The sequence below is a fragment of the Salmo salar genome, chromosome 20 (genome assembly GCF_965601325.2).
Source record: "Salmo salar chromosome 20, fSalSal1, whole genome shotgun sequence".
Taxonomy (NCBI): domain Eukaryota; kingdom Metazoa; phylum Chordata; class Actinopteri; order Salmoniformes; family Salmonidae; genus Salmo; species Salmo salar.
Window position 1 is genome coordinate 18,548,582 of NC_138310.1, and position 25,235 is coordinate 18,573,816.

The 25,235-nt window shown below is 39.2% G+C and overlaps 1 protein-coding gene across 1 annotated transcript in view; it reads right to left on the bottom strand.

Annotated features, from left to right (window-relative positions):
* The window catches only part of LOC106579988 (nuclear receptor subfamily 5 group A member 2), a 34,048-nt gene extending 14,720 nt beyond the window's left edge, over window positions 1-19,328 (bottom strand). The window contains exons 1-6 of the mRNA XM_014160482.3: window positions 19,138-19,328; window positions 16,958-17,076; window positions 16,716-16,857; window positions 10,154-10,812; window positions 5,828-5,947; window positions 4,673-4,820 (exon numbers count right to left, since the gene is read on the bottom strand). Of these exons, the coding sequence (XP_014015957.2) occupies window positions 4,673-4,820; window positions 5,828-5,947; window positions 10,154-10,812; window positions 16,716-16,857; window positions 16,958-17,076; window positions 19,138-19,159 (1,210 nt within the window). The 5' untranslated portion in view covers window positions 19,160-19,328. The remainder of the gene's footprint in view (window positions 1-4,672; window positions 4,821-5,827; window positions 5,948-10,153; window positions 10,813-16,715; window positions 16,858-16,957; window positions 17,077-19,137) is intronic.
* Window positions 19,329-25,235: the final 5,907 nt, after the last annotated feature.

Consider the following 25,235-nt stretch of genomic DNA (forward strand, 5'->3'; position numbering starts at 1 on the left):
TCACAGGCATTTTAGCGAAGTAGGCTACAAGTGAATGAAGACAGACACATTCGGGACGTAACTGTCCCTCTTATCGAATTCCGAGGCGCATATTGAAGATGTTAGAACTGTCCACATTTAGCCTACTGTTAGTCAGCCAACAAGAGTAGGCCTGACGAACAGCAAAAGCACTAGCCTATGTCAATCTACTATCCCCCATAGTACAAAAGTTGACCTATTCTGTTGGCCAACTTGTCCTTCTGTGCAATAAATAAATATTCAAACATACTCTGGGCCAGTTGTGGGATCCAATAGATCCTAAATTAATACAACCACATGCATATTTTTTTTTTAAAAGCAACGAGGCTGATCGTTTAACTTAAAATGTTCATAACCTATTAAGCAATTTTTTCACATAAGCGCAGCAATTAGCACATTGCAGAAGGCTATAAGCGCGAATGTTCAAAAATGCAATCAATTAGCGGGAAAACATTTTGAAGGACCTTATTAGAGCAACAAGCTACCGAGGGAAACAAGAGTTTGAATTTCACGGTAATGATTAGAGTACAAGCTCATGTAATCGTAGCAACTATGTAGCGTTATTGTATACCTTTGCTGAAAAAGATGAAAGGTTAGCTAGACACCTGGAGACTTCCACAGTGTTTTTGGGTACATCAAACAGAATACAGGATGATTTGATTGAAGCAGTCAGTGACGTGATTCGAAAGGACATCCTCCTAATGCAGGCCCATTTGATGCGGTAGAAGTAGATGAGACCAAAGATGTTACAAACAAAGCCCAGATCTCTGTGATGTTGCGTTACATGACTTTGGGGATTTGATGATGTAAGCGTGACAAACGAGCTACAGCCTTTGCTGATGATGTGTTGGGAGTGTTGGGGAAGTACAACTGCAGCATCCTTGGTCCTCATGTCAATTGAGACTGAGAGACTTTTCAAACTCCAAAGGATTAAATAAGACTTATACAACCCTGTTACCAAGAGGTTCACCCTGTTGTACTTCATTTACAAGTAAAGGTAGGCTTATGTGCAATATTTGTTTTTGCGAGTTAAGCTACTGTTGAATGAACATCAGAATAGTGCTGCTGTCCATTCAGCACCACGGAGTTAACCTGTAGGCTATCACATGATAGGAAAGCCCCGAGGCGCTGTTCTTGCAGAAACCTTTATAAAAGATTTTACTTTGTAGCTTACTTCCTCATTTTCACCATTGTCTATACTTTAGTGGCTTTAATATGTATTTCATTTCCTAAAGTAGTCTAGCTGTTTATGGTTTGGATTTACGGACAACATCCCTTTGATTTCATTTATCAAGCAACATTTTTGTTTTGATGAGACACTTTTTTGACGTTCTGAACGGCATTTTTCAGTCATTTCAATTGTTGACATGATAATTTAGTTAGAACCTTATTAATTACACTTAATTACACTTATTAATTACAGTTTATTAGGTACACCCATCAAGTACTGGGTCAGACACCCCCCTTCTGCCTACAGAACAGCCTGAATTCTTCGGGTCATTCGCCACACCATCACTCCACCGCCCCCAGCCTGTACCGTTGACACCAGTCTGGATTTCGCCATGGACTCATGCTGCTTACGCCAAATCCTGACTCTACCATCAGCATGACGCAACAGGAACCGGGATTTGTCGGACCAGGCAATGTTTTTCCACTCTTCAGTTGTCCAGTCTTGGTTATCGCGTACCCGCTGGAGCCGCTTCTTGTTTTTAGCTGATAGTAGTGGAAACCGGTGTGATTGTCTGCTGCAATAGCTCATCCTTGACAAGGACCGACGAGTTGGGTATTCCAAGATGCCGTTCTGCACATCACTGTTGTACTGCGCCGTTATTTGCCTGTTTGTGGTACACCTATTAGCTTGCACGATTCTTCTCCTTCGACTTCTCTCATCAACGAGCTGTTTTCGCCCACAGGACAGCCGCTGACTGGATGTTTTTTCTTTGCCGCACCATTCTCGAGAAACCCTGCACACTGTCATGTGTGAAAAGGCCAGGCCGTTTCTGAGATACTGGAACTGCCGTGCCTGGTACGGACGATTATACCACACTCAAAGTCAATTAGGTCACTTGTGTTGCCCAATTTAACGTTCAGTCGAACAGTAACTGAATGTCTCAATACCAGTCTGCCTGTTCTATATAGCAAGCCACTGCCACATGACTCACTGTCTGTAGGAGCTAACTATTTTTGTGAACGGGGGGTGTGCCTAATAAACTGGCCATGAGTGTATATATGTAAGTGTAATAATATTTGTAAATCCATTGTGAAAGGCTATGGAGTTTGCGGATGAAATGTGTCCATATATTGGTCTTTCAGTGCCACCTATTCGTTGTAACTGTGGATGCTACATCGGTCTATGGCAGAGCTCAGTGTCATTTCGTCACATCATATCAAATATGTCGCCATCGTAGGCTATCGCTTCTGTATTTTGTCTACATTGGTATTTACATTTGGTGAGAATTGTTTGTCAATCTCAGTTCATAGCCTATGTCACTCTGGTTGTCGGAGCTATCTGTTGTATGGTGAACTTGTGCTTCAAGGTTTATTTGTGAGTAAATCTCGCTTTGATAATAGCCAGTGCCTACCAAGCCACCAACCTCACTGCACGTTACCGGTATGCATGCATGACTGTAAGTCGCGTTAGATAAAAGCGTCTTATAAATGGCATATTAATAATATATATATATTATAAGACTATTAATCATAATCTAATATGGTAGAGTATACAGTGTATATAGAGTAGCAGTCAGAAGTTTGGATACACCTACTCATTCAAGGGGTTTCTTTATTTTTTACTATTTTCTACATTGTAGAAAAATAGTGAAGACATCAAAACAAATCCAAATCTATTTTATATTACAGATTCTTCAAAGTAGCCATCCTTTGCTTTGAGGACAGCTGTGGACAGATGGGATGGTGTATCGCTGCAGAATGCTGTGGTAGCAATGCTGGTTAAGTGTGCCTTGAATTCTAAATAAATCACCCGCAAAGCACCCCTACACGATACACCTCCTCCTCCATGCTTCACGGTGGGAAACACACATGCGGAGATCATCCATTCACCTACTCTGTGTCTCACAAAGACACGGCAGTTGGAACCAAAAATCGTACATTTGGACCAAAGACAGATTTCCACCGGTCTATTATCTATTGCTTGTGTTTCTTGGCCCAAGCAGCCTCCCACCTATGTAGATGCAATTCGACCATGAAGGCCTGACTCATGCAGTCTCCTCTGAACAGTTGATGTTGAGATGTGTCTGCTACTTGAATTCTGTGAAGCATTTATTTTGGCTGCAATTTCTGAGGCGGGTAACTCTAATGAACCTATCCTCTGCAGCAAAAGTAGCTCTGGGTCTTCCTTTCCTGTGATGGTCCTCATGAGAGCTAGTTTCATCAAAGCGCTTGATGGTTTTTGCGACTGCACTGGAAGAAACTTTCAAAGTTCCGGATTGACTGACCTTCATGTCTTTAAATTATGATGGACTGTCATTTCTCTTTGCTTATTAGAGCTGTTCTTGCCATAATATGGACTTGGTATTTTACCAAATAGGGCTATGTTCTGTATACCAGGAAAGAAATTCCACAAATGACCTTTTAACAAGGCACACCTGTTAATTGAAACGCATTCCAGATGACTACCTCATGAAGCTGGTTGAGAAAATGCCACCCTTTGCCAATGCCAAATTTGTCATCAAGGCAAAGGGTGGCTACTTTAAAGAATCTCAAATATAAAATATATTTTGATTTGTTTAACACTTTTTTGGTTACTACATGATTCCATATGTGTTATTTCATACTTTTGATGTCTTCACTATTATTCTACAATGTAGAAACTAGTAAAAATCAAGAAAAACCCTGTATACATATATATATGTATACATATATATATATATATATATATATGTATACATATATATATATACATATATACATATATATATACATATGTATACATATATATATGTATACATATATATATGTATACATATATATATGTATACATATTATGTATACATATATATATGTATACATATATATATGTATACATATATATATATATATATATATATATGTATACATATATATATGTATACATATATATATGTATACATATGTATATATGTGTATATATATATGTGTATATATATATATGTGTATATATATATATATATATATGTGTATATATATATATATATATATATATGTGTATATATATATATGTGTATATATATATATATATATATATGTGTATATATATATATATGTATACATATATATATGTATATATATATATATATGTATATATATGTATACATATATATACATATATATATGTATACATATATATATGTATACATATATATATGTATATATATATGTATACATATATATATGTATATATATATGTATACATATATATACATATATATATATATACATATATATATATATATATATATATATACACATATATATATATACACATATATATATATATATATATATATACACATATATATATATACACATATATACATATGTATACATATATATATGTATACATATATATATGTATACATATATATATGTATATATATGTATACATATATGTGTGTATATATATGTATATATATATATATATATGTGGTCTACTCACTGGGATTGAAGAGAAGGAGGAACTTAAGGCAGGCAACCTCTCTCCTGTCCACCTGCAGGGTCAGCAGCCTCCCAGCCAGCACCTGTCCTCTTTGGACCAGGCCTGAAAGAGTCACCCCCGCCTGGGACCCCATGGATGACAGATCCATCTGCAACACAGCACCGGAGGACAACATGATGTTTTGCTGTATACAGGCTTTAAATTGTGCCGGAAACACACCACATACAGTACAAATTTACTGAATTACTTCAATACAGATACATAGATGCCATACAATGAGTCAGCTGTATTTAAAAATAAAAAAAGCTATATTTAGCCTTTAATTAACTAGGCAAGTCAGTTAAGAACAAATTCTTATTTACAATGATGGCCTACCCCGGCCAAACCCTAACCCGGACGACGCTGGGCCAATTGTGCGCCGCCCTATGGGACTTCCAATCACGGCCATAGCTGTAGTTTCTCCCCACTTTCTAAATTAATGAGATTTAAGTGTTATGTAACATATTGGACGTTAAATCCTCCAATTCCCATAGTAGCTTCTAGAAATAATAAAACTTCTTCCTGTTCGCACAAACCTAGTCTGTAGATAAAAATGCCCTGTTTTCCATTGCTGTCTTATGAGAAATAAATAATGCCATTTTAACAAGACAAAAATAAAAACAAATGTTTCCCCTCTCTTCCCCAAAGCCAGGCGTCAGTTACAAGCTGCAGAGACAAGCTGAAGCCATCAGCTGATGGTTGTTTTTTCCTGTTCTGTTCTGCATCTCCAAACATGACCAAATGTGGAAAAACAAGAGCAGGCATCTGTGTGGGTCATCATTTGGTCAGGAAAAGGCTGTCCTTACCCTCACAGGGTCTCCACATACAGTAGTAGGCTATCTATCTATTTGTGGATATAGTCCCACTTTATATTGTGTCACTGAAATAATGTGTGGTAATTACATTGGAACAGTGTAATAGCAGTAATTACCGTATAGATACACATTATTGCTAAATAAATCTATCTACGCAAATATTTATTGCTATCCATAGAGGTTGTATATTTGTAATGACTACATGATGAAGGCATGCGTGTGTGACTGTGTATGTATTTCTGGTATTCATGAATGTATGAGCATTGTATTAGTTTTCTATTGGAACTGTGAGGCTGCTTACCTCCTGTCCAGTAACCAGCAACAGGCTGCTCTCCTTCCCGTGCTGCACTTGTCTGAAGACATGGTCCAGAACCAGCAGCTCAGACCAACAGTTGTGAAGAAGCTTCATCTGATCCCCCACCTCAAAGAGGAGACAGAAAACAGCAGGTCACCTCAAAGCTTAAACTCATTCCACACAGATGGCAAAACATAGTGGTAGTGGAGAACCAATCTAATGTCAAATCCAATGTCAAATAAAACAGCCTACACTGATATTACAATCTCAAGCGGGCATCAATCTAACATCAACCCCCTTAAAAGCTAGCATCCACATGGGATAGTGTGGTTCCACCTGAAACACACATAGCTAGGTGGACAGATAAATGGGGTGACTATAAAACCCAGGGAGGAAGATGAGGGTCCTTGTGCCATATTTCCAGCGTCTGGGTCTGGTGTCAGTGTCTCGCGTCTCATCACGCTGCATTTACGAGCCACAGAGATGACCTCTCCAACCTCCTCACCTCTCCGTGTCCTCCGTCACCCCCCTAGCCAGCGCATTAAAGCTGATGGGGGTGTGTGGTGTGTGAGGGGCTGGAGTGGGGGGGGGGTGATTGGACACTCCTCACTGCTAGTACATATTACTCTGGGAGCCGAAGGACGCCTCAGTCAGTAATTCTGCAGCTCTGCAGCTGGTGACACACAGAGTGTTGCTGTAGCCCCCTAATAGCGCTGTCCCGCACCCGGACACACATTCATCTGGCACAGGGATGACAGAATTACTACCCCTTGAATGAAACTATATATCTGTCCAGAGGAGAAGTCCAATCTTGCTCCCGGTTGGAGCTACAGGACCAACACAAAACGTCTTGATTCATCAGGAGGGGTCATGGGAAGGAAGCTGAAGGGCACAGCAACCTACTGTACTTTTTCTCAAGGAGGATTCGGCACACAGACGGACACAGACGCAACATTTCACACACACACACACTCACATACACACAGATACACACAGGCTCTCACATTTTCCATAAGCATAATCCCATAGCTAGATGAGATTACATAACATTTTATAAAATCAGATATGATGACCATTTAATCTGATATTATTTCAAAACAAAAGCCCCATTACTATCATTGATGTTATGTCTCAGACCATTGTGAGTCCGGGGGCAGAATTCTCCTCCCCAGTCAGGTCTTACACCATAGTACTGACGGTACTGCAGTAACTCCTGACCACTGATCACTACATCAGAACATGGGTCCTCAGAGGCATATAGGCCTACCATCCCTAAAATAACCCAGTTGAAAGACTAAAGTGAGGGGTCACGGGCCCCTGTGTGTATCTCTCTGACACAGCCTATACAAAGATACAGTGCCTTCAGAAAGTATTAATACCCCTTGACTCATTCCACATTTTATTGTGTTACAGCCTGAATTCAAAATGGATTACATAGATTTTGTTCTCACCCATCTACACTCAATACCCCATAATGACAAAGTGAAAATATGTTTTTAGACATTTTTGCTAATTTATTGTAAATTAAATACAGAAATACAGTATCTAATTTACATAAGTATTCACACCCCTGAGTCAATACTTTGTAGAAGCACCTTTGGCGGCGATTATAGCTTTGAGTTGTCTTGGGTATTTTTGAGTCTACTCGGGTATCATTTACATAAGTATTCAAACCCCTTTGCTATGACACTCTAAATTGACCTCAGGTGCATCCAATTTCCTTTGATCATCCTTGAGATGTCACTACAACTTGATTGGAGTCCACCTGTGGCCAATTCAATTGTTTGGACATTATTTAAAAATAAACATACCTGTATATATAAGGTCCCACAGTTGACAATGTATGTCAGAGCAGAAACTATACTATAGAATTGTGATGCGGCATATATCTGATGAAGGGTATAAAACAATTTCTAGAGTGTCGAAAGTTTCCAAGAGCACAGTCGTCTCCATCATTGGGAAATTGAAAAAAATATGGAACTACCCAGACTGCCTAGAGCTGGCCGTCCAACCAAACTGAGCAACCGGGCAAGATGGACCTTGGTCAGGGAGGTGACCAAGAACCCAATGACCATTCTGAAAGAACTACATAGTTCCTTGAAGCCACTCCTGAGAAAAAGTCACATGACAGCACACCTGGAGTTTAATGAAAAAGCACATGAAAGACTCTGAGAGTATGAGGCAATAGATTCTGTGGTTTGATGAGATAAAAATAGATCTTTGGCCTGAATGCAAAGCGCTATGTCTGGAGAAAACCAGGCACAGCTCATCACCCGTTTAACACCATCCCTTCCGTGAAACATGGAGATGCTTTTCAGCGGCAGGGGCTGGGAAACTGGTAAGGATAGAGGGAATAATGAATGGAGCCAAATACAAGCCAATCCTTGATGAGAACCTGCTTCAGAGTGAAAATGATCTTAGACTGGGGAGAAGATTTACGTTCCAACAGGACAATGACCCCAAGCATACAGCCAAAGTAACGCTGGACTGGCTTCTGAACAAGAATGTGAAAGCCCTTGAGTGGCCAAACGAAAGCCCAGGTTTGAATCCCAATGAAAATCTGTGGAAAGACTTGAAGATTGCAGTTCACTGACGCTCCCCATCTAACTTAACAGAGCTTGAGAATGGAAGAATGGGAGAAATGGGAGAAAATCCCCAAATCCAGATGTGCAAAGCTGATACAGACATACCCATGACTCAAAGCTATAATCGCCGGCAAAGGTGCTTCTAAAAAGTATTGGCTCAGGGGTGTGAATACTTATGTAATATAGACATTTCTGTGTTACATTTTCAATAAATTTGCAAAAACTTCTTAAAACATGTTTTCACTTTGTCATTATGGGGTTTTGTGTGTAGATGGGTGAGGATTTTTTTAAATATTGAATCAATTTTGACTTCAGGCTGTAACACAACAATGTGTGAAATAAGTTAAGGGATATGAATGCTTTCAGAAGGCACTGTACCATGTTCCTTTCTCACTCAGGGAGTGTGGCCCATCAGATAATCCACACAATGGACTCACTGTCACTAAGATAAGGCTGAGAGAGAAATAACAATAACATGACAAAAAGTTGCTTCTAAATATACGCTTCAATTCGGATCTGGTGCTACAAGAACAAACAATCCATTAGTAAGTTCCCGTCACAAACCATTCTCTGGCTGAGAACAGCATGAACAATTAGCACAGTGACCATTGAGCAATAGCACTGGTCAGCCTTCACCATGGATGGGAATTTTTTTTTAAATACAATTATAAAATACAATGAAGATCAATGTATCAAAATAGACTACAAAATACTTATATTTTCAAAAGCTTTTAATTAAAATACATGTATTTTGTATTTTAAAGTACAGAATTTCATTTCCAAGTACCTGGCCCAAACAACAACATTCTCAGTAACGGTTACCGAAACGTTTTACTTGCTATAACTGAGATTTGTTGTTTATCTGCCTTAGTTGAACGCACTGACTGCAAGTCACTCTGGATAAGAGTGTCTACCAAATGATCAAAATGTAAATGTATATATGAAAATACACATCCAAAAATTAACTGCAAAGCACACTGGGTATTATTATTGGCCTTGTGTCGGGCGGAGCTCCTTAGAATAATTCTCAGCATGCTTTGCAATTGTAATTTTTACATTTACAATTATATTTACTTCATTTAGCAGATACTGTTATCACAACGTAGTGCCATCAGACTTCTCATACCAATGCAGGGTGAACTGCTGAAATGTTTAAAAATAGAAAAGTATTTTGTAACATATCCAGGTCAGCCACCACAGTGTCCGACAACAGTATTGATGTCTTTCTCCTTTGGGGCCGGGAGTAACATTTGACTGGGGCAATAACTTGTGCTGTACCGTATAGCACAACTCAAATACACCATTCAGTTGACAAAGAGAATTAAAGTACAAGGCCTATCTGGCTTGGACAGTGATGCATCTCAAATCATTACACAGAGGGAAACAGAATGGGTTATGGTGTCACCTCTTTAACTGCTGCTCTGTTTGAGTGCCTCCACCAGGAACAAGGAGATACAGAAACAATGACAACAATCTGTCATAATAAATAGATCATTTTACACAGGCCTTCATTCTTTACTGCCAATATCTGTGTGTGGGTGCAACGTTTTAGAAAGGACATCAGGTAACCAAAAGATAAAAGATCTACCGCTATAATTTTTTCTTGAATATTCTTGATATTACTTATCTATTAAGTACGAACATTACAATGATAAGATATGATACTGCGATCATGATTATAAGGATAATTTCTCAATGTGCATCTCTCGCCTATCGTTTCCCTGTGGACTGGAGCCTGTGAGCTTACCTTGAGCTCCTTGAAGAAGATGCAGCTCCTGGCCCACTCCACTATGGAGAACAGAGTCTGGTCGGCCATGCGACACATGAGGCTGAAGGTGCTCAGCTTTTCCTGCCGGCCCCGGCCACTCTGCTCCTGCTGCAGGAAGGCCATGATCTTACTCTGCATCTGCATCTCATCTGGGTCGCAGCGCAGCAGCTCCAGCACGAGGGGGTGCTGGCTGGGAAGCTGCGGGGAGCCACCGGAGGGGTACCCGTCCGGTAAGGGGTACCCCACCAGAGACTCTGGGGAGCTTGTGTAAGGGTCAGGGTACTCAGACTTGATGGCCCTGCTGGGGAATGCTGTGTACTGGTACTGGGTGGGCAGGAGCCCATGGGGTTGCATGGCCACCCCCAAGGAGGGGGGTCCGTAGAGGCTGGCCTCGTAGTCTGTGGGGTTGATGGAGGCTGGGATGGAGGGCATAAGGCCTTTGGGGAGGGAGGGGAGGCTGTGCAGGGTTCCGGTGAAGCCATAGTTAGTCTGTACAGGCGAGAGCTGTAGAGGAGCAGAATCCAGCTTGAAGCCTGTGGAACGGATCAAAGCCTTCTTCTGCTGCTTCATGGCTCTGTCCCGCTTGTACATGGGGCCAAACTTATTCCTGCCCCCACGCATGCGGTCTGCACGCACCGCTGTCAAAGAAGAGACATCATGTTGAGAAACAGAACCTTTATCGACAACAGTGGATCTGTTATATGCAATTTGTTACTAGGCTACTATAGCCAGAAAGATATCATGGAAAAATGTCAATCATGTAAAATAATTCCTCATGTAAGCCCTTATAAAGAGAAACTCATTCAAACGTCTATCATTGAAAATACAGCCATAACAAGTGCACAGGAAAATACCCTAATTTAGTCAGGAATGTTTGGCAGTTTCCTGAACCAATTTTTGGAAAAAGCAATGTAAAACAACCGCCAGGGTATCATACTCCAGTAACACTTTATTTGGATAGACTACAGTATCAGTAGCATTTCAGCTAACTATCTACTAACCCTAGCTGTAACCCTAACCTTAACCCTTTTCCTAACCCTAAACTTAACCCTTACCCTTATTCGAAACCTTACCCTAACCCTAACTGTAGCAAGCAGTTGCTCATTAACAGATAGTTTGTTGAAAGTGTGACCCATTCTCCTTTATTCTACTACACATTTGAATTATCTTTTTGACAATTTACTATATACAACATAAGCTAATGCCTTTGACGTTACGTAACACTAAGCTTGTTGATATAAATAGAACGCTTAAAACCATCAGCGAGAAGCCCAGAGTTTTATCAGCAAGTCAAGAATGTGTCATTTCTCCACGGAAACAGGTGCTTTCTCGCATCACATGCCTGGGAATCACTGGTGAAATCGGCGCTCTGGCCCCCGGCATGTTTTGCGCGCTCTAGCCCCTCACAAAACCACATGGACTGTATGTTGTCTGTCCCTAATGCACTACAACTTTTGCACAAACATTTGACAATCCAGATGCAACTGATTGCTAAGACAGGCTATAAAATCCATTCTATACTCTAAAATGTAGGGGTTCAACAAGGGTTCTTCTAAGATCCTCAAAGTTCTTTGAAGAACCTTCGGATACTTGACATTGAAAATTGCCCCAAAAAGGTGCTTCCAAGAACCCCATAGGAGGTGGGGTTCATTGAGGAACTTCCTTAGTTGGTAGGGTTTCTTGCATGAACCTAACTGCCCAACTGAAACACGTGGATTTGAATGTGAAAGGACAGCAGGTGCAGGCACTTAACTGAAAAATGTAAAGATCTCCTCAATTTAAGGTAAGGTTTGTCCCTTATATGATATAAATGTATATTATTTCATGATGATACCATCTATCTTTCATATTTGTGCAAATCTTTGTAAAACAGAAAATGGACACAATTCAAAGGAAATCAATCAACAGAGGTACGAATACGTACAGTTGAAGTCGGAACTTCACATACACCTTAGCCAAATACATTTAAATTCAGTTTTTCACAATTCCTGACATTTAATCCTAGTAAAAATTCCCTGTCTTAGGTCAGTTAGAATCACCACTTTATTTTAAGAATGTGAAATGTCAGAATAATAGTAGAGAGAATGATTTATTTCAGATTTGATTTCTTTCATCACATTCCCAGTGGGTCAGAAGTTTACATACACTCAATTAGTATTTGGTAGCATTGCCTTTAAATTGTTTAACTTGGGTCAAACATTTCGGGTAGCCTTCCACAAGCTTCCCACAATAAGTTGGGTGAATTTTGTCCCATTCCTCCTGACAGAGCTGGTGTAACTGAGTCAGGTTTGTAGGCCTCCTTGCTCGCACCCGCTTTTTCAGTTCTGCCCACAAATTTTCTATAGGATTGAGGTCAGGGCTTTGTGATGGCCACTCCAATAGCTTGACTTTGTTGTCCTTAAGCCATTTTGCCACAACTTTGGAAGTATGCTTGAGGTCATTGTCCATTTGGAAGACCCATTTGCCACCAAGCTTTAACTTCCTGACTGATGTATTGAGATGTTGCTTCAATATATCCACATAATCTTCCTTCCTCATGATGCCATCTAATTTGTGAAGCGCACCAGTCACTCCTGCAGCAAAGCACCCCCACAACATGATGCTGCCACCCCCATACTTCACAGTTGGGATGGTGTTCTTTGGCTTGCAAACCTCCTCCTTTTTCCTCCAAACATAACGATGGTCATTATGGCCAAACAGTTCTATTTTTGTTTCATCAGACCAGAGATGATCAGAGATGAAATTTCTCCAAAAAGTACGATCTTTGTCCTCATGTGCAGTTGCAAACCGTAGTCTGGCTTTTTTTATGGCGGTTTTGGAGCAGTGGCTTCTTCCTTGCTGAGCGACCTTTCAGGTTATGTCGATATAGGACTCGTTTTACTGTGGATATAGATACTTTTGTACCTGTTTCCACATGCATCTTTACAAGGTCCTTTGCTGTTGTTCAGGGATTGATTTGCACTTTTCGCACCAAAGTATGTTCATCTCTAGGAGACAGAACGCATCTCCTTCCTAAGTGGTATGACTGCAGCATGGTCCTATGGTGTTTATACTTGCGTACTATTGTTTGTACAGATGAACGTGGTACCTTCAGGCGTTTGGAAATTGCTCCCAAGGATGTACCAGACTTGTGGAGGTCTGCAATTTTTTTCTGAGATCTTGGCTGATTTCTTTTGATTTTCCCATGATGTCAAGCAAAGAGGCACTGAGTTTGAAGGTAGGCCTTGAAATACATCCACAGGTACACCTCCAATTGACTCAAATTATGTCAATTAGCCAATCAGAAGCTTCTAAAGCCATGACATCATTTTGTGGAATTTTCCAAGCTGTTTAAAGGCACAGTCAATTTAGTGTATGTAAATTTATGACCCACTGGAGTTATGATACAGTGAATTATAAGTGAAATAATCTGTTTGTAAACAACTGTTGGAAAAATTACGTGTGTCATGTACAAAGTGGATGTCCTAACCGATTTGGCAAAACTATAGTTTGTTAACAAGAAATTTGTGGAGTGTTTGAAAAACGAGTTTTAATGACTTCAAACTAAGTGTATGTAAACTTCCAACTTCAACTGTTTGCTATAAGAATCATTTGAAGGCTAGCTGAACTGGGTGTGGATGACTGAACTGCTCACTTTTGTGTCTGTGTCTGCAGGTATACAGAGGAGGAGGCATACACTACCGGTCAGAAGTTTTAGAACACCTAAGCATTAAGGGTTTTTCTTATTTTTTATTTTATTTTCTACATTGTAGAATAATAGTGAAGACATCAAAACTATGAAATAACACATATGGAATCATGTAGTAACCAAAAAAGTGTTAAACAAATAAAAATATATTTGAGATTTGAGATTCCTCAAATAGCCACCCTTTTGCCTTGATTACAGCTTTTCACACTCTTGGCATTCTCTCAACCAGCTTCACCTGGAATACTTTTCCAACAGTCTTGAAGGAGTTCCCACATATGCTGAGCACTTGTTGGCTGCTTTTCCTTCACTCTGCGATCCCACTCATCCCAAACAATCTCAATTTGTTTGAGGTTGGGGGATTGTGGAGGCCAGGTCATCTGATGCAGCATTCCATCACTCTCCTTCTTGGTAAAACAGCCCTTACACAGCCTAGAGGTGTGTTGGGTCATTGTCCTGTTGAAAAACAAATGATCATCCAACTAAGCCCAAACCAGATGGGATGGCGTATCACTGCAGAATGCTGTGGTAGCCATGCTGGGTAAGTGTGCCTTGAGTTCTAAATAAATCATAGGTACCGGAGCGTCAAGTCTAGGACCAAAAAGCTCCTCAGCAGCTTCTACCCCCAAGCCATTGAACTGCTGAACAATTGATAAAAATCGCCACCGGACAATTTACATTGACCCCCCCCCCCCCCGTACACTGCTGCTACTCGCTGTTTGTTTGTTACGTATGCAAAGTCACTTCGCCCCCACCTACATGTACAGATTACCTCAACTAGCCTGCACCCCTGCACACTAACTCGGTACCGATGCCCTTTGTATATAGCCTCGTTATTGTTATTCTTATTCTGTTACTTTTTATTTTAGCCTACTTGATAAATATTTTCTTCTTCTTGAACTGCACTGTTGGTTAAGGGCTTGTAAGTAAGAATTTCATGGTAAAGTCTACACTTGTTGTATTCGGTGCATGTGGCAAATAAAGTTTGATTTGATTTGACAGTGTCACCAGCTATACACCCCCACACCATAACACCTCCTCCTCCATGCTTTACAGTGGGAAATACACATGCGGAGATCATCCGTTCACCTACACCGCGTCTCACAAAGACACGGCGGTTAGAACCAAAAACCTCCAATTTGGACTCCAGACCAAAGGACAAATTTCCACCGGTCTAATGTCCATTGCTCGTGTTTCTTGGCCCAAGCAAGTCTCTTCTTCTCATTGGTGCCCTTTAGTAGTGCTTTCTTTGCAGCAATTTGACCATGAAGGCCTGATTCACACAAGTCTCCTCTGAACAGCTGATGTTGAGATGTGTCTGTTACTTGAACTCTGTGAAGCATTTATTTTGGCTGCAATTTCTGAGGCTGTTAACTCTAATGAACTTATCCTCTGCAGCAGAGGTAACACTGGGTCTTCCAGTCCTGTGTCGGTCCTCATGAGAACCAGTTTCATCATAGCCCTTGATGGTTTTTGCGACTGCACTTCTAGAAATGTTCAAAGTTCTTGAAATGTTCCGCATTGACTGACCTTCAGGTCTTAAAGTAATGATGTACTGTCATTTCTCTTTGCTTATTTGAGCTGTTATTGCCATAATATGGACTTGGTCTTTTACCAAATAGGGCTATCTTCTGTACCCCCCCCCCCCCCCCCCCCCCCCCACACACACACACACACAAGTGATTGGCTCAAATGCATTAAGAAGGAAAGGAATTCCACAAATTAACTTTTAAGAAGGCACACCTGCTAATTGAAATGCATTCTATGTGACTACCTCATGAAGCTGGTTGAGAGAATGCCAAGAGTGTGCAAAGCTGTCATCAAGGCAAAGGGTGGTTATTTGAAGAATCTCAAATCTCAAATATATTTTGATTTGTTTAACACATTTTTGGTTACTAAATGATTCCATATGTGTTATTTCATAGTTTTGATGTACCACTATTATTCAACAATGTAGAAAATAGTAAAAATTAAGAAAAACCCTTGAATGAGTACGTGTTCTTAAACTTTTGACCGTAGTGTACAAAGGTATATCAATTGGTATTGGTATGTTATACAATGAAAATCCCATAGGCCTCTACATTATGGACAAGGTATGTGTGTGAAAACCATTAACAAAAAGTTTTTTCATTCACATTTACCACAAAAACCAAGGTGAATACTGTCGTGTGCATGTTGTGTTAATCATCTGTATAATTACTATTTTTTTGGATTCACAGACTTCACCCTCCCTACACCTCTGATGAATATAACAGCAAACCTGTTAAATCACCATGCACTGCAAAAGCATTCTGACTATGGATACGGATAATATCAACACATTAACATCAACACGCCAGAGGGTATGCCCAGTGGACTTGGGGCTCTGCTGGGAGTTTACATCATATTTTGATATTTTATTCTGCTTTGCCACTCAAATTAAAATAAACACTGACAACAAAAAAGTGTGTTATTGTTATGCATATTATTATTAATAATAATAATAGAGGAGGGGGGATAGTTCAGAAATGTACCCCAAAAGGTTCTTCAAAAGGTTATCTGAGGATCCATTAAAGGGGTTCTTGGAAGAACTTGTAGGGGTTCCCCACAGTTTCAATATGAAGAACCCCTAGGATGCTCCAGATACCTTTTATTTTTAGTGTAGTCCTACTGACCATAAAGAAGAAATGTAAATATTTTAGATGAATAGCAAATTATTTAAAAATGCAAATAGATCTACAGTCATAAAATTGTATTTTATTTGCATATGTAAAAATATGCCACAACATTAAGGGCATATTTCTTCTGGACAATAACGTTGAAATGCTCTCACTGATAACGTCAAATTAAGGGGTAAAATGATGAGGAGAACCATACCTTCTAATCTCATGCCAACATTGAGGCATTTCTGGAATCGGCAGAAGGGACATCTCTTCCGCTGTGTTTTGTCTATTTTACACTCCTGGTTTTCTGCACAAGTGTACCTCTTATTGTTCTGGACTGTCCTCTTGAAGAAGCCCTGGAGAAAATATCTACATTAGGTTGACGGGCCACAATACCCACAAACACAAGGGGGGAAAAGGACATTTTAAATAATGAGTAATTCCAAATAAAAATACCTTACAACTTTCACATGTAAGGAGTCCATAGTGGTATCCTGAGACCTTATCTCCACAAACAGGACACAATTCTTCCAAATCGGCATCATAGGTGTAGTCCATTACTTTCAAAGGGACGCCTAGTTAGCGAATAAAATCAAGGGTCAAGAAAAACGGTGACGCAGGGATGTAATTAATCAATTCATTCAAATAAAGTACCGTTTCTTAATCGAATGCATTTACTGCCCATGACACATTGTAAAATGCAGGACGAAATTGCAGGATTCATAGCAGTTGTGACAAAAATGTCTGTTTTTAAAACAAACTTAATTCAAATAGTCATAAAACCTAACAAAACCAAGTTTGGCTTATAATAATTATGATCTTAATATGGGTTGATAAATCATAATGCACATAGGGGAAGAATGCAGAAGTTTATTGATTTCCACATTGAACATGATAAATAGTTGATCTAGTGAAATTCGCATTTGTATGAGAGCTGATTGGCAATAGTTTTAGTCTATTTCACAAAAATAAGACCGATGATTACATACTGTATGCGAGCGTACATACCATTTTCATATTAATAGTTTATTCAAATCCAATTGAATTCAATTTCATTTTTATGTTACGTCTATTAGGGGCAACCAACATTATCCTAAAATTAAACAGGCACATGATTAGACAGATTCATTGAGCCCAAAAGACGCCAAATATAAGACGCATAGATGGATACCTTTATTGTCCCCTTCTTCCAAGTGCTTAACCCTATTAATCATGAAATGTCCCAAACCAGGATAGAATAACGCGTTTTATAATCCAAACACAACACGGCCACGCGCGCTTCAGCTTCAGTAGTCTTCTGTCTTTATACGCCTCGCACGCATAGCCTTCGACACGCGCACAGGTCCTGTACTCAAGGCTCTTCTACTGGGAGATTGGTCAATGAGCGGTGGATGCGACCACCTATATTTAGGAAACAACCTCCTAAGCGGTACGGTGTACTCTGTCTTGCAACATAATAAACGGTTAGAGATGTCAAATCTGAAGGAGAATGCCGTGAACCATCAAAAAGGAACAGAGGATGACCGAAGGTGATATTAGCCATTACAATTAATATTATTAGTAGGCCTATTATTAGTAGTATTGTCTTATTCATCTTATTAGTATGATTATTAATAATATTTATATTAATATTATGTAGCATTGTTAGGCTATATCGATCGTTATTACAAGTATTGTTATTATTATTCATGTTGTTTGTTGATATTGATATTACTACTATCATAATCATCAGTCGTTTTAGTTTTCATAATTCATTTTAATTGTGTGACTAAATTATGCCATTGATGTGAACAGCAATATTTTTTTTTACAAGAAATGAGTTGGCCTTTAGCCTACGCATCAAAGGATAGATGTATACTTTCACATCAGTAGGCCTTAGATATATGCTAGGTAGATCTATCAAAGGAAACGCAGCCTCTTTGCATATGACTTAATTATATTTCAAGGCTGTTTCAACAATACATTTCAACAAGGAGCGTTAGTCTATTAACTATCTTTTTATAATTATTAATTACAAAATAGGAGGATTAGGTTATATTCGATAAGTAGGCTTAATTATTTTGTTTGGGTATAAGCTATTTTGTAGAATTAAATTAGATTCACTGATTCACACTGACTCTATTTGCCGTTCTGGCAATTATGCAAATCTATTAGCCTACTCGATACCTCAAGTTCAGATGTGGAGAGGAAGCATTTCATTTTGTACCACTTTGATTTCAAATGCGCCAAACTAGGTAGCTAGCGTAATATTTTTCTTATTTTTCTTACTGAGCCAAACAAACAAAAAATAAAAGTGTTCAAGGATAAATAGTTTTGAATAACTTATTTCTCAGATAGCCTACTGAAGGCTTATGCGAGGTTTATATAATATTTGTCAGGATGCATTATGCTTTACGGGCAAGCCACAAATATGGGAAGCGCAGACAGAATTTCTTTATAAAAATTGTGTTCTATCTCATTCTTAATGACTTTAAATAGGCTATTCGAAATGGACTTGCTACAACAAAACATTAGAGGCATATTGCTATATGTATAAAATATTGCATAAGCCTATCTGTGGGTTTACAAAGTTAATGTTGGCATATCCAAAGTTTAAGACAATTGTACAGATTCAACTAGCGGATTATTAGACTTACCTTGTGCCTTTTCTCCCAACATTTGATTACCTATGAGGTAGGCCAGACGTCGACGATAATAAAACCTTAAATAAAATGCTGCAAAACTTTGGCCACTTTGGATAGCTTATAAAATCCGAATATACAAAACAAATACTTAGCCTAAAAACAGATGATTTAGGAAAATGGGGATCTCCACGGATAACTGCAGTCATTTCCAGCTTTGTCTTTGCTCTTCCTTCTTTATTAAATAGCGAAAAAGTTACTAAAGTTCTTATTGGTCATCGACATGTCATGTGACGACTACGGATACGATGATGCGCCCTTTTTTCACAATCCAAGCAATATAATAACTGAGATGCACACATACAGACACAGTGTATCGTACGGGGCTATCAGTGTCCTATACCTCATCAGTATCATATATGCCAGAAAATTGACATATTTCAAACAATCCATATTGTAGTGTCTGTCCTTGAGCACTGTGTATGGCAGTTCAATCATCTAATGTAATTATGAATGTTTTATTACTGTGAAACTGGCATTCTTTGGCTATGACAAAGACAATAGGGAATCGCCTTACAATTGTAGAAAATATGTAACTAATATACTTCAGCAATCTAATGACAGTAGGTCAATGCATTGTGTAATGCAAGCCCCTCAGTGACCATAAAGGCACACATAATCATCTGAACCTCTACCATCTATCTACAATTCCCGTGGATAAACTCCAAGGCAGAACATTTACAAAATCAGGAATGATAATTACCTGAGTCCAATTTCAATTATATTGTTGCCACCAGCGCAGCTTAGTCAAATTAATAAAACTCACGTTTTTTCTTGAGTTCATTGTAATAAATCTGCAGTGGTATTAGGTCTGAAATAACCACTTTAGGATACAGTATGTTCTGTGTTAATGACAGTGGTGTGTACAATCAAGTGATAATGCCTGAGAAGCCAGTGTTAGCAGGATATATTGGCATGGGTGTTGGTAGGCCCGAGAGGTAGTCGAGGGCCGGCAAACCATGACAATAACACCGGCTTCGAGTGCATTATCACTTTTGTACAACGGGTTACCAACATATTTAAATAATGATTGACATATTTTCATTAAAAACGTTATTTTGATGAATTTATTCATACTATTTAATCCTTCCACAATATATAGTGCCAACACAAATTGAGGGTTGCTACCCAAGCCGGCTAGACTCATTCTATCTGTTCGGGTCATTCTATCTGTCCGTCTCTCTCTGACACTGTGGTTCAGAGGAGCAAGCTAACAAGACAGCTAACACAATCACTTCAAACTGAAGCTGGAAAGAATGCAAACTAGCTGCACTTCGTTTCGTTTTACATTTTTTCAATTTACATTTCTTTATATATATATATATATATATATATCCATAAAAATGATGCCAGTTTATTCATGATTTCGATTGGCTGAGAAACGCTGTGTGCCTGTCTGTCTAGTCCTGACTCCCAACATGTTCATTGCTATGGGACAGCTGGATATATTTCACACAAGTCTCCTCTGAACAGTTGATGTTGAGATGTGTCTGTTACTTCAACTCTGTGAAGCATTTATTTGGGCTGCAATTTCTGAGGCTGGTAAATCGAATTAACGTATCCTCTGCAGCAGAGGTAACTCTGGGTCTTCCAGTCCCGTGTCGGTCCTCATGAGAGCCATGAACACTTTTGAATATTGAAACAATGTTGCAAATGTCGGAGAGACAGACAGCAACGTTTATACACATCTTCCGCTGCTGAAAACTAAATGTTAGTCTAAAAGAAATGTGAGATAATGTCTAGATGCTTTTCATAGTGGAGATCAAGTTTATACATTGCTTGGCTGCAGTGATGAGCCAGTGGATTGCGCAGTCAGATGGAACAGAGTAAATAGGCATTTCAATGTCATAGATTTAGCTGGTGTTAACTTGTGGAATAGACACGGGCTGGAATGCAGTTTTAAACAATCAGCATTCAGGATTAGACCCACCCTTTGTATAATTAAGCAATAAGGCATGCGGGGGTGTGGTATATGATCAATATATCATGGCTAAGGGCTGTTCTTACGCACGGCGCAACGCGGAGTGAATGGATACCCCGAGGTGCCTTATTGCTATTATAAAGCTGTTACAAACATATACCACGGCTTTCAGCCAATCAGCATTCAGGGCTCGAACCACCCAGTTTATAATGTGGATTTAGAACATCGGTTCGGTGAGAGGAGATATTGTATAGAGATGCTATATTCTTAAAGGCCCAGTGCAGTCCAAAATGTAATTTTCCATTGTTTTATATAGATTTCCACACTATGAGGTTACATATCCCTCCCATTAGGCTCGTCCAATTAGGCCCCTCACTCAGACCGCTCCCAGACAGTCCTAGCAAAATTCTTGCTTGAGAAATTTTGGGTTAATTTTTACCATTGTAATTGAAGAAAATTACATTAAGGTACTTAATTGTTACCCAGAAATTACTTGATATTGAGATAAAACGGTTGTATTGAACCTTTAAGATATTGTGCTCAAGTGCCTGTCTATTGTAATGACTTGAAGGCCAAGATCGATTCCACCTCTTATTTGAATGTGTAAAAGCTCATAACGTTTGTGGTGAAACATTGCAAGTCTACACCAGGCATTTGGTTATCTCATCATTCTAGTTGTATCAATTGGCCTGCATAGCTGGAGAAATACAAAACCCACAAGGTATGTCTTTTGGAATTCCTGTTCATGAATCATGATAAACATTTGCTTCATTCTCCATTCTACCCATTGTTTGCAGGTTGTGGACATGATTATTATCCTATGAGGTGGTGCAAAGCAGGAGTTTAAACTATTACATTTGAATTACACTATGGTTGTTATTGCACCAGCAGCATTAACTGTAACTGTACTAAAGGCATTAGCTCTATGAGACTAAGGCTAATGAGACATCTATCCTACACTTCCTGTTGTATGTATCCTATAGTGCCGTGAGCCCACTGCAGTGAAGGATCTTAGTATGGGGCAGTGACCCTCCAAGGTCTCAGTTTAGGCAAAAACAAGGTCCCTGATTAGGCTATCAACACATCCTATTATTATATCTAAGAGGCAGAAAACAAACATTGAGCCCACTGTCAGGACAGGGTGAGGAGTAGGAAGAGGGCCTGCAGAGGCAGACACCAGGCTAGGCCTCTTGTCAATGAATCCCAGAAATATGGCCTATCTAATGTTTGTCTCCAGCACTCTTTTGTTTTGCGAGTGTGCTGTGGCTACAGGTCAATGGTACCCCAGCATCAGAAGCGCTCTGTCTCTGTCTCTGAGATATATTAGGACAATAAATAAAGAGCAGGATTGGGGCTTCGATGTTGTTTTGACTTCATCATTTATATTTTGCTCATTGTGCCATCTGCAGCTATTTTCTGCTAAAACAGCAGAATCTTTGGGATAAAAAAGTATAGGAAAACAATTGCTATATAGGTGAAAGTGCATTTATGCTCATCTTTTTTACATGTAACACAGCAAAAAAAAAAGAAGAGTAAATATGTCACCAAAAAAAGTTATTAAAAAAGTAAGTATTATTTTCATTATATAATTCTGCTATAGAAAATACATGCTGATGGTTCAGACGAGGATGGAATTACAGTAGAACAGACTGACTGGATGTAACATGTAGCACGTCAGTTTAGGTGTAGCCATCTCACCCAGGTGTAACATCTCACCCAGGTGTAACATCTCACCCAGGTGTAGCCATCTCACCCAGGTGTAGCCATCTCACCCAGGTGTAGCCATCTCACCCAGGTGTAGCCATCTCACCCAGGTGTAACATCTCACCCAGGTGTAGCCATCTCACCCAGGTGTAGCCATCTCACCCAGGTGTAACATCTCACCCAGGTGTAGCCATCTCACCCAGGTGTAACATCTCACCCAGGTGTAGCCATCTCACCCAGGTGTAGCCATCTCACCCAGGTGTAGCCATCTCACCCAGGTGTAGCCATCTCACCCAGGTGTAACATCTCACCCAGGTGTAGCCATCTCACCCAGGTGTAGCCATCTCACCCAGGTGTAACATCTCACCCAGGTGTAGCCATCTCACCCAGGTGTAGCCATCTCACCCAGGTGTAACAACCGTTACCAGTTATTGATTGGATCAATTGTGCCTCAAAGAGGAGCTGTCTGAACGATACAGAAGAAAGTGGAGACTGCTTTCTCAGAAGAATATACATATATTGAGAGATTACATTTCTACTTGTCAATAACAAATCACAAAGCAAGCATGAACAATACGATAACCCCTGGCTCAATACATATGTCAGTGTCTTCCGCTTGTCCTTTGGGTAAGGGTACTGTACAAACGAAACCAAATAAAACACTTGGAGGAGGAACAAAGATGGTCAAACTACAATAGCATCTTAAGAAAGCAAACGTGCAAGGGGTTTCCGCCAGTGTCTTCCCACAAGGTCAATGCTTAAAACCACAAACACTTTACTAAGAGCTAGAATTACTTTGGAACTAAAAAAAAAATCCCTCAAAGAGTTTCATATATCCATATTAATTACATTTACAATAGACCATGGGGTTTGATGAAATGTGATGGACAAGATGAACATGGGTATCTGTAATGACTATTTTGGAGTTATGCCCTCTGGTGGTCTACTCTATGTATATAGACTACCATCTTGATACATATAAACTACCAAGGACTACAAAACCAAACACTCTTTCAGTAGTGGTTGAAGCATGGACAGCAGGCCTACTGTGAGCATTGGGGATTGTATTAGTTATTAATTATTATAGGAAGTAAGTACTAAGTAAGTAGTAGTACAGTGGTGGAAAAAGTGTCATACTTGAGTAAAAGTAAAGATAACTTAATAGAAAATGACTACAGTAAAAGTGAAAGTCACCCAATAAAATACTACTTGAGTAAAAGTCTAAAAGTAAACATACTTAAGTATCAAAAGTAAAAGTATAAATCATTTCAAATTTCTTTTATTAAGCAAACCAGACTGCACAATTGTCTTGATTTTTGAAATTCACAGATAGCCAGGTGCACACTCCAACACTCAGACATAATTAACAAACGAAGCATTTGTGCTTAGTGAGTCCGCCAGATAAGAGACAGTAGGGATAACTAGGGATGTTCTCTTGATTAGTGTGTGAATTGGACCATTTTCTGTCCTGCTAAGCATTCAAAATGTAACAAGAACTTTTGGGTGTCAGGGAAAATGTATGGAGTAAAAAGCACATTATTTTCACTAGGAATGTTGTGAAGTAAAAGTAAAAGTTGTCAAAAATACAAATAGTAAAGTAAAGTACAGATACCCCCAAAAGCTCCCTAAGTAGTACTTTAAAGTATTTTTACTTAAGTACTTTACACCACTGAGTAAGTAAGTAAGTAAGTAAGTAAGTAATTAGTAAGTAAGTAAGTAGTAATAATAAGGTAGTAGGAGACGGTATTGAATAGTAATTGGGAGAAACCAATAAAACAATGCAGGCCTTTCAGTATTTGTGCTTAGCCTCATTGATGCTCAGAGCTGGGAGATGCAAGCCAAGGCCTACAGCATAGATGGAGCACCTCAATACATTAATACCATTCCTTGGCCTTGACTTATTGCTGAAATTTAACAGCCGTTTCCTTTAGTGCTCTTTTGAGAAATCAGCTTTGTGTTCAACAACAATAGAAACATGCCCTCACAAGGTCATCCTCAAATGAAACCTTGCACACACTTAAACATATCCCTATATTTTGGTTTAATAATCCATTATAGCAGTCAAAGTAATTTCATGCAGTATCAACTTGGTATGCATCAAAAGAGCCTATACAGTCTATTGTTGTAGTACATCTCTCTTTAGAATATTTTTCTGCTTTCACTTCAGTCCAAAAATGCTCTGTCCTTCACATTTGAACATGTCAGAAATCTTCAGAAACCGCATTTATAAATGTTTGTTTGGCAAAACATTCAGTAATGAGAAAGACAGGAGCAACCCAGTTGTCTAGTACAGAGTAGTGTACTATAATAAAAGTTTGAGATGGATCTGTCAATATAGACTCTCTGGACAGTACAGCCACTTTAACATGTACAGTACAGATATTACTGTTACTGCCTGGCAAACCTCCTGGAGCTGTCCTTGACCAAA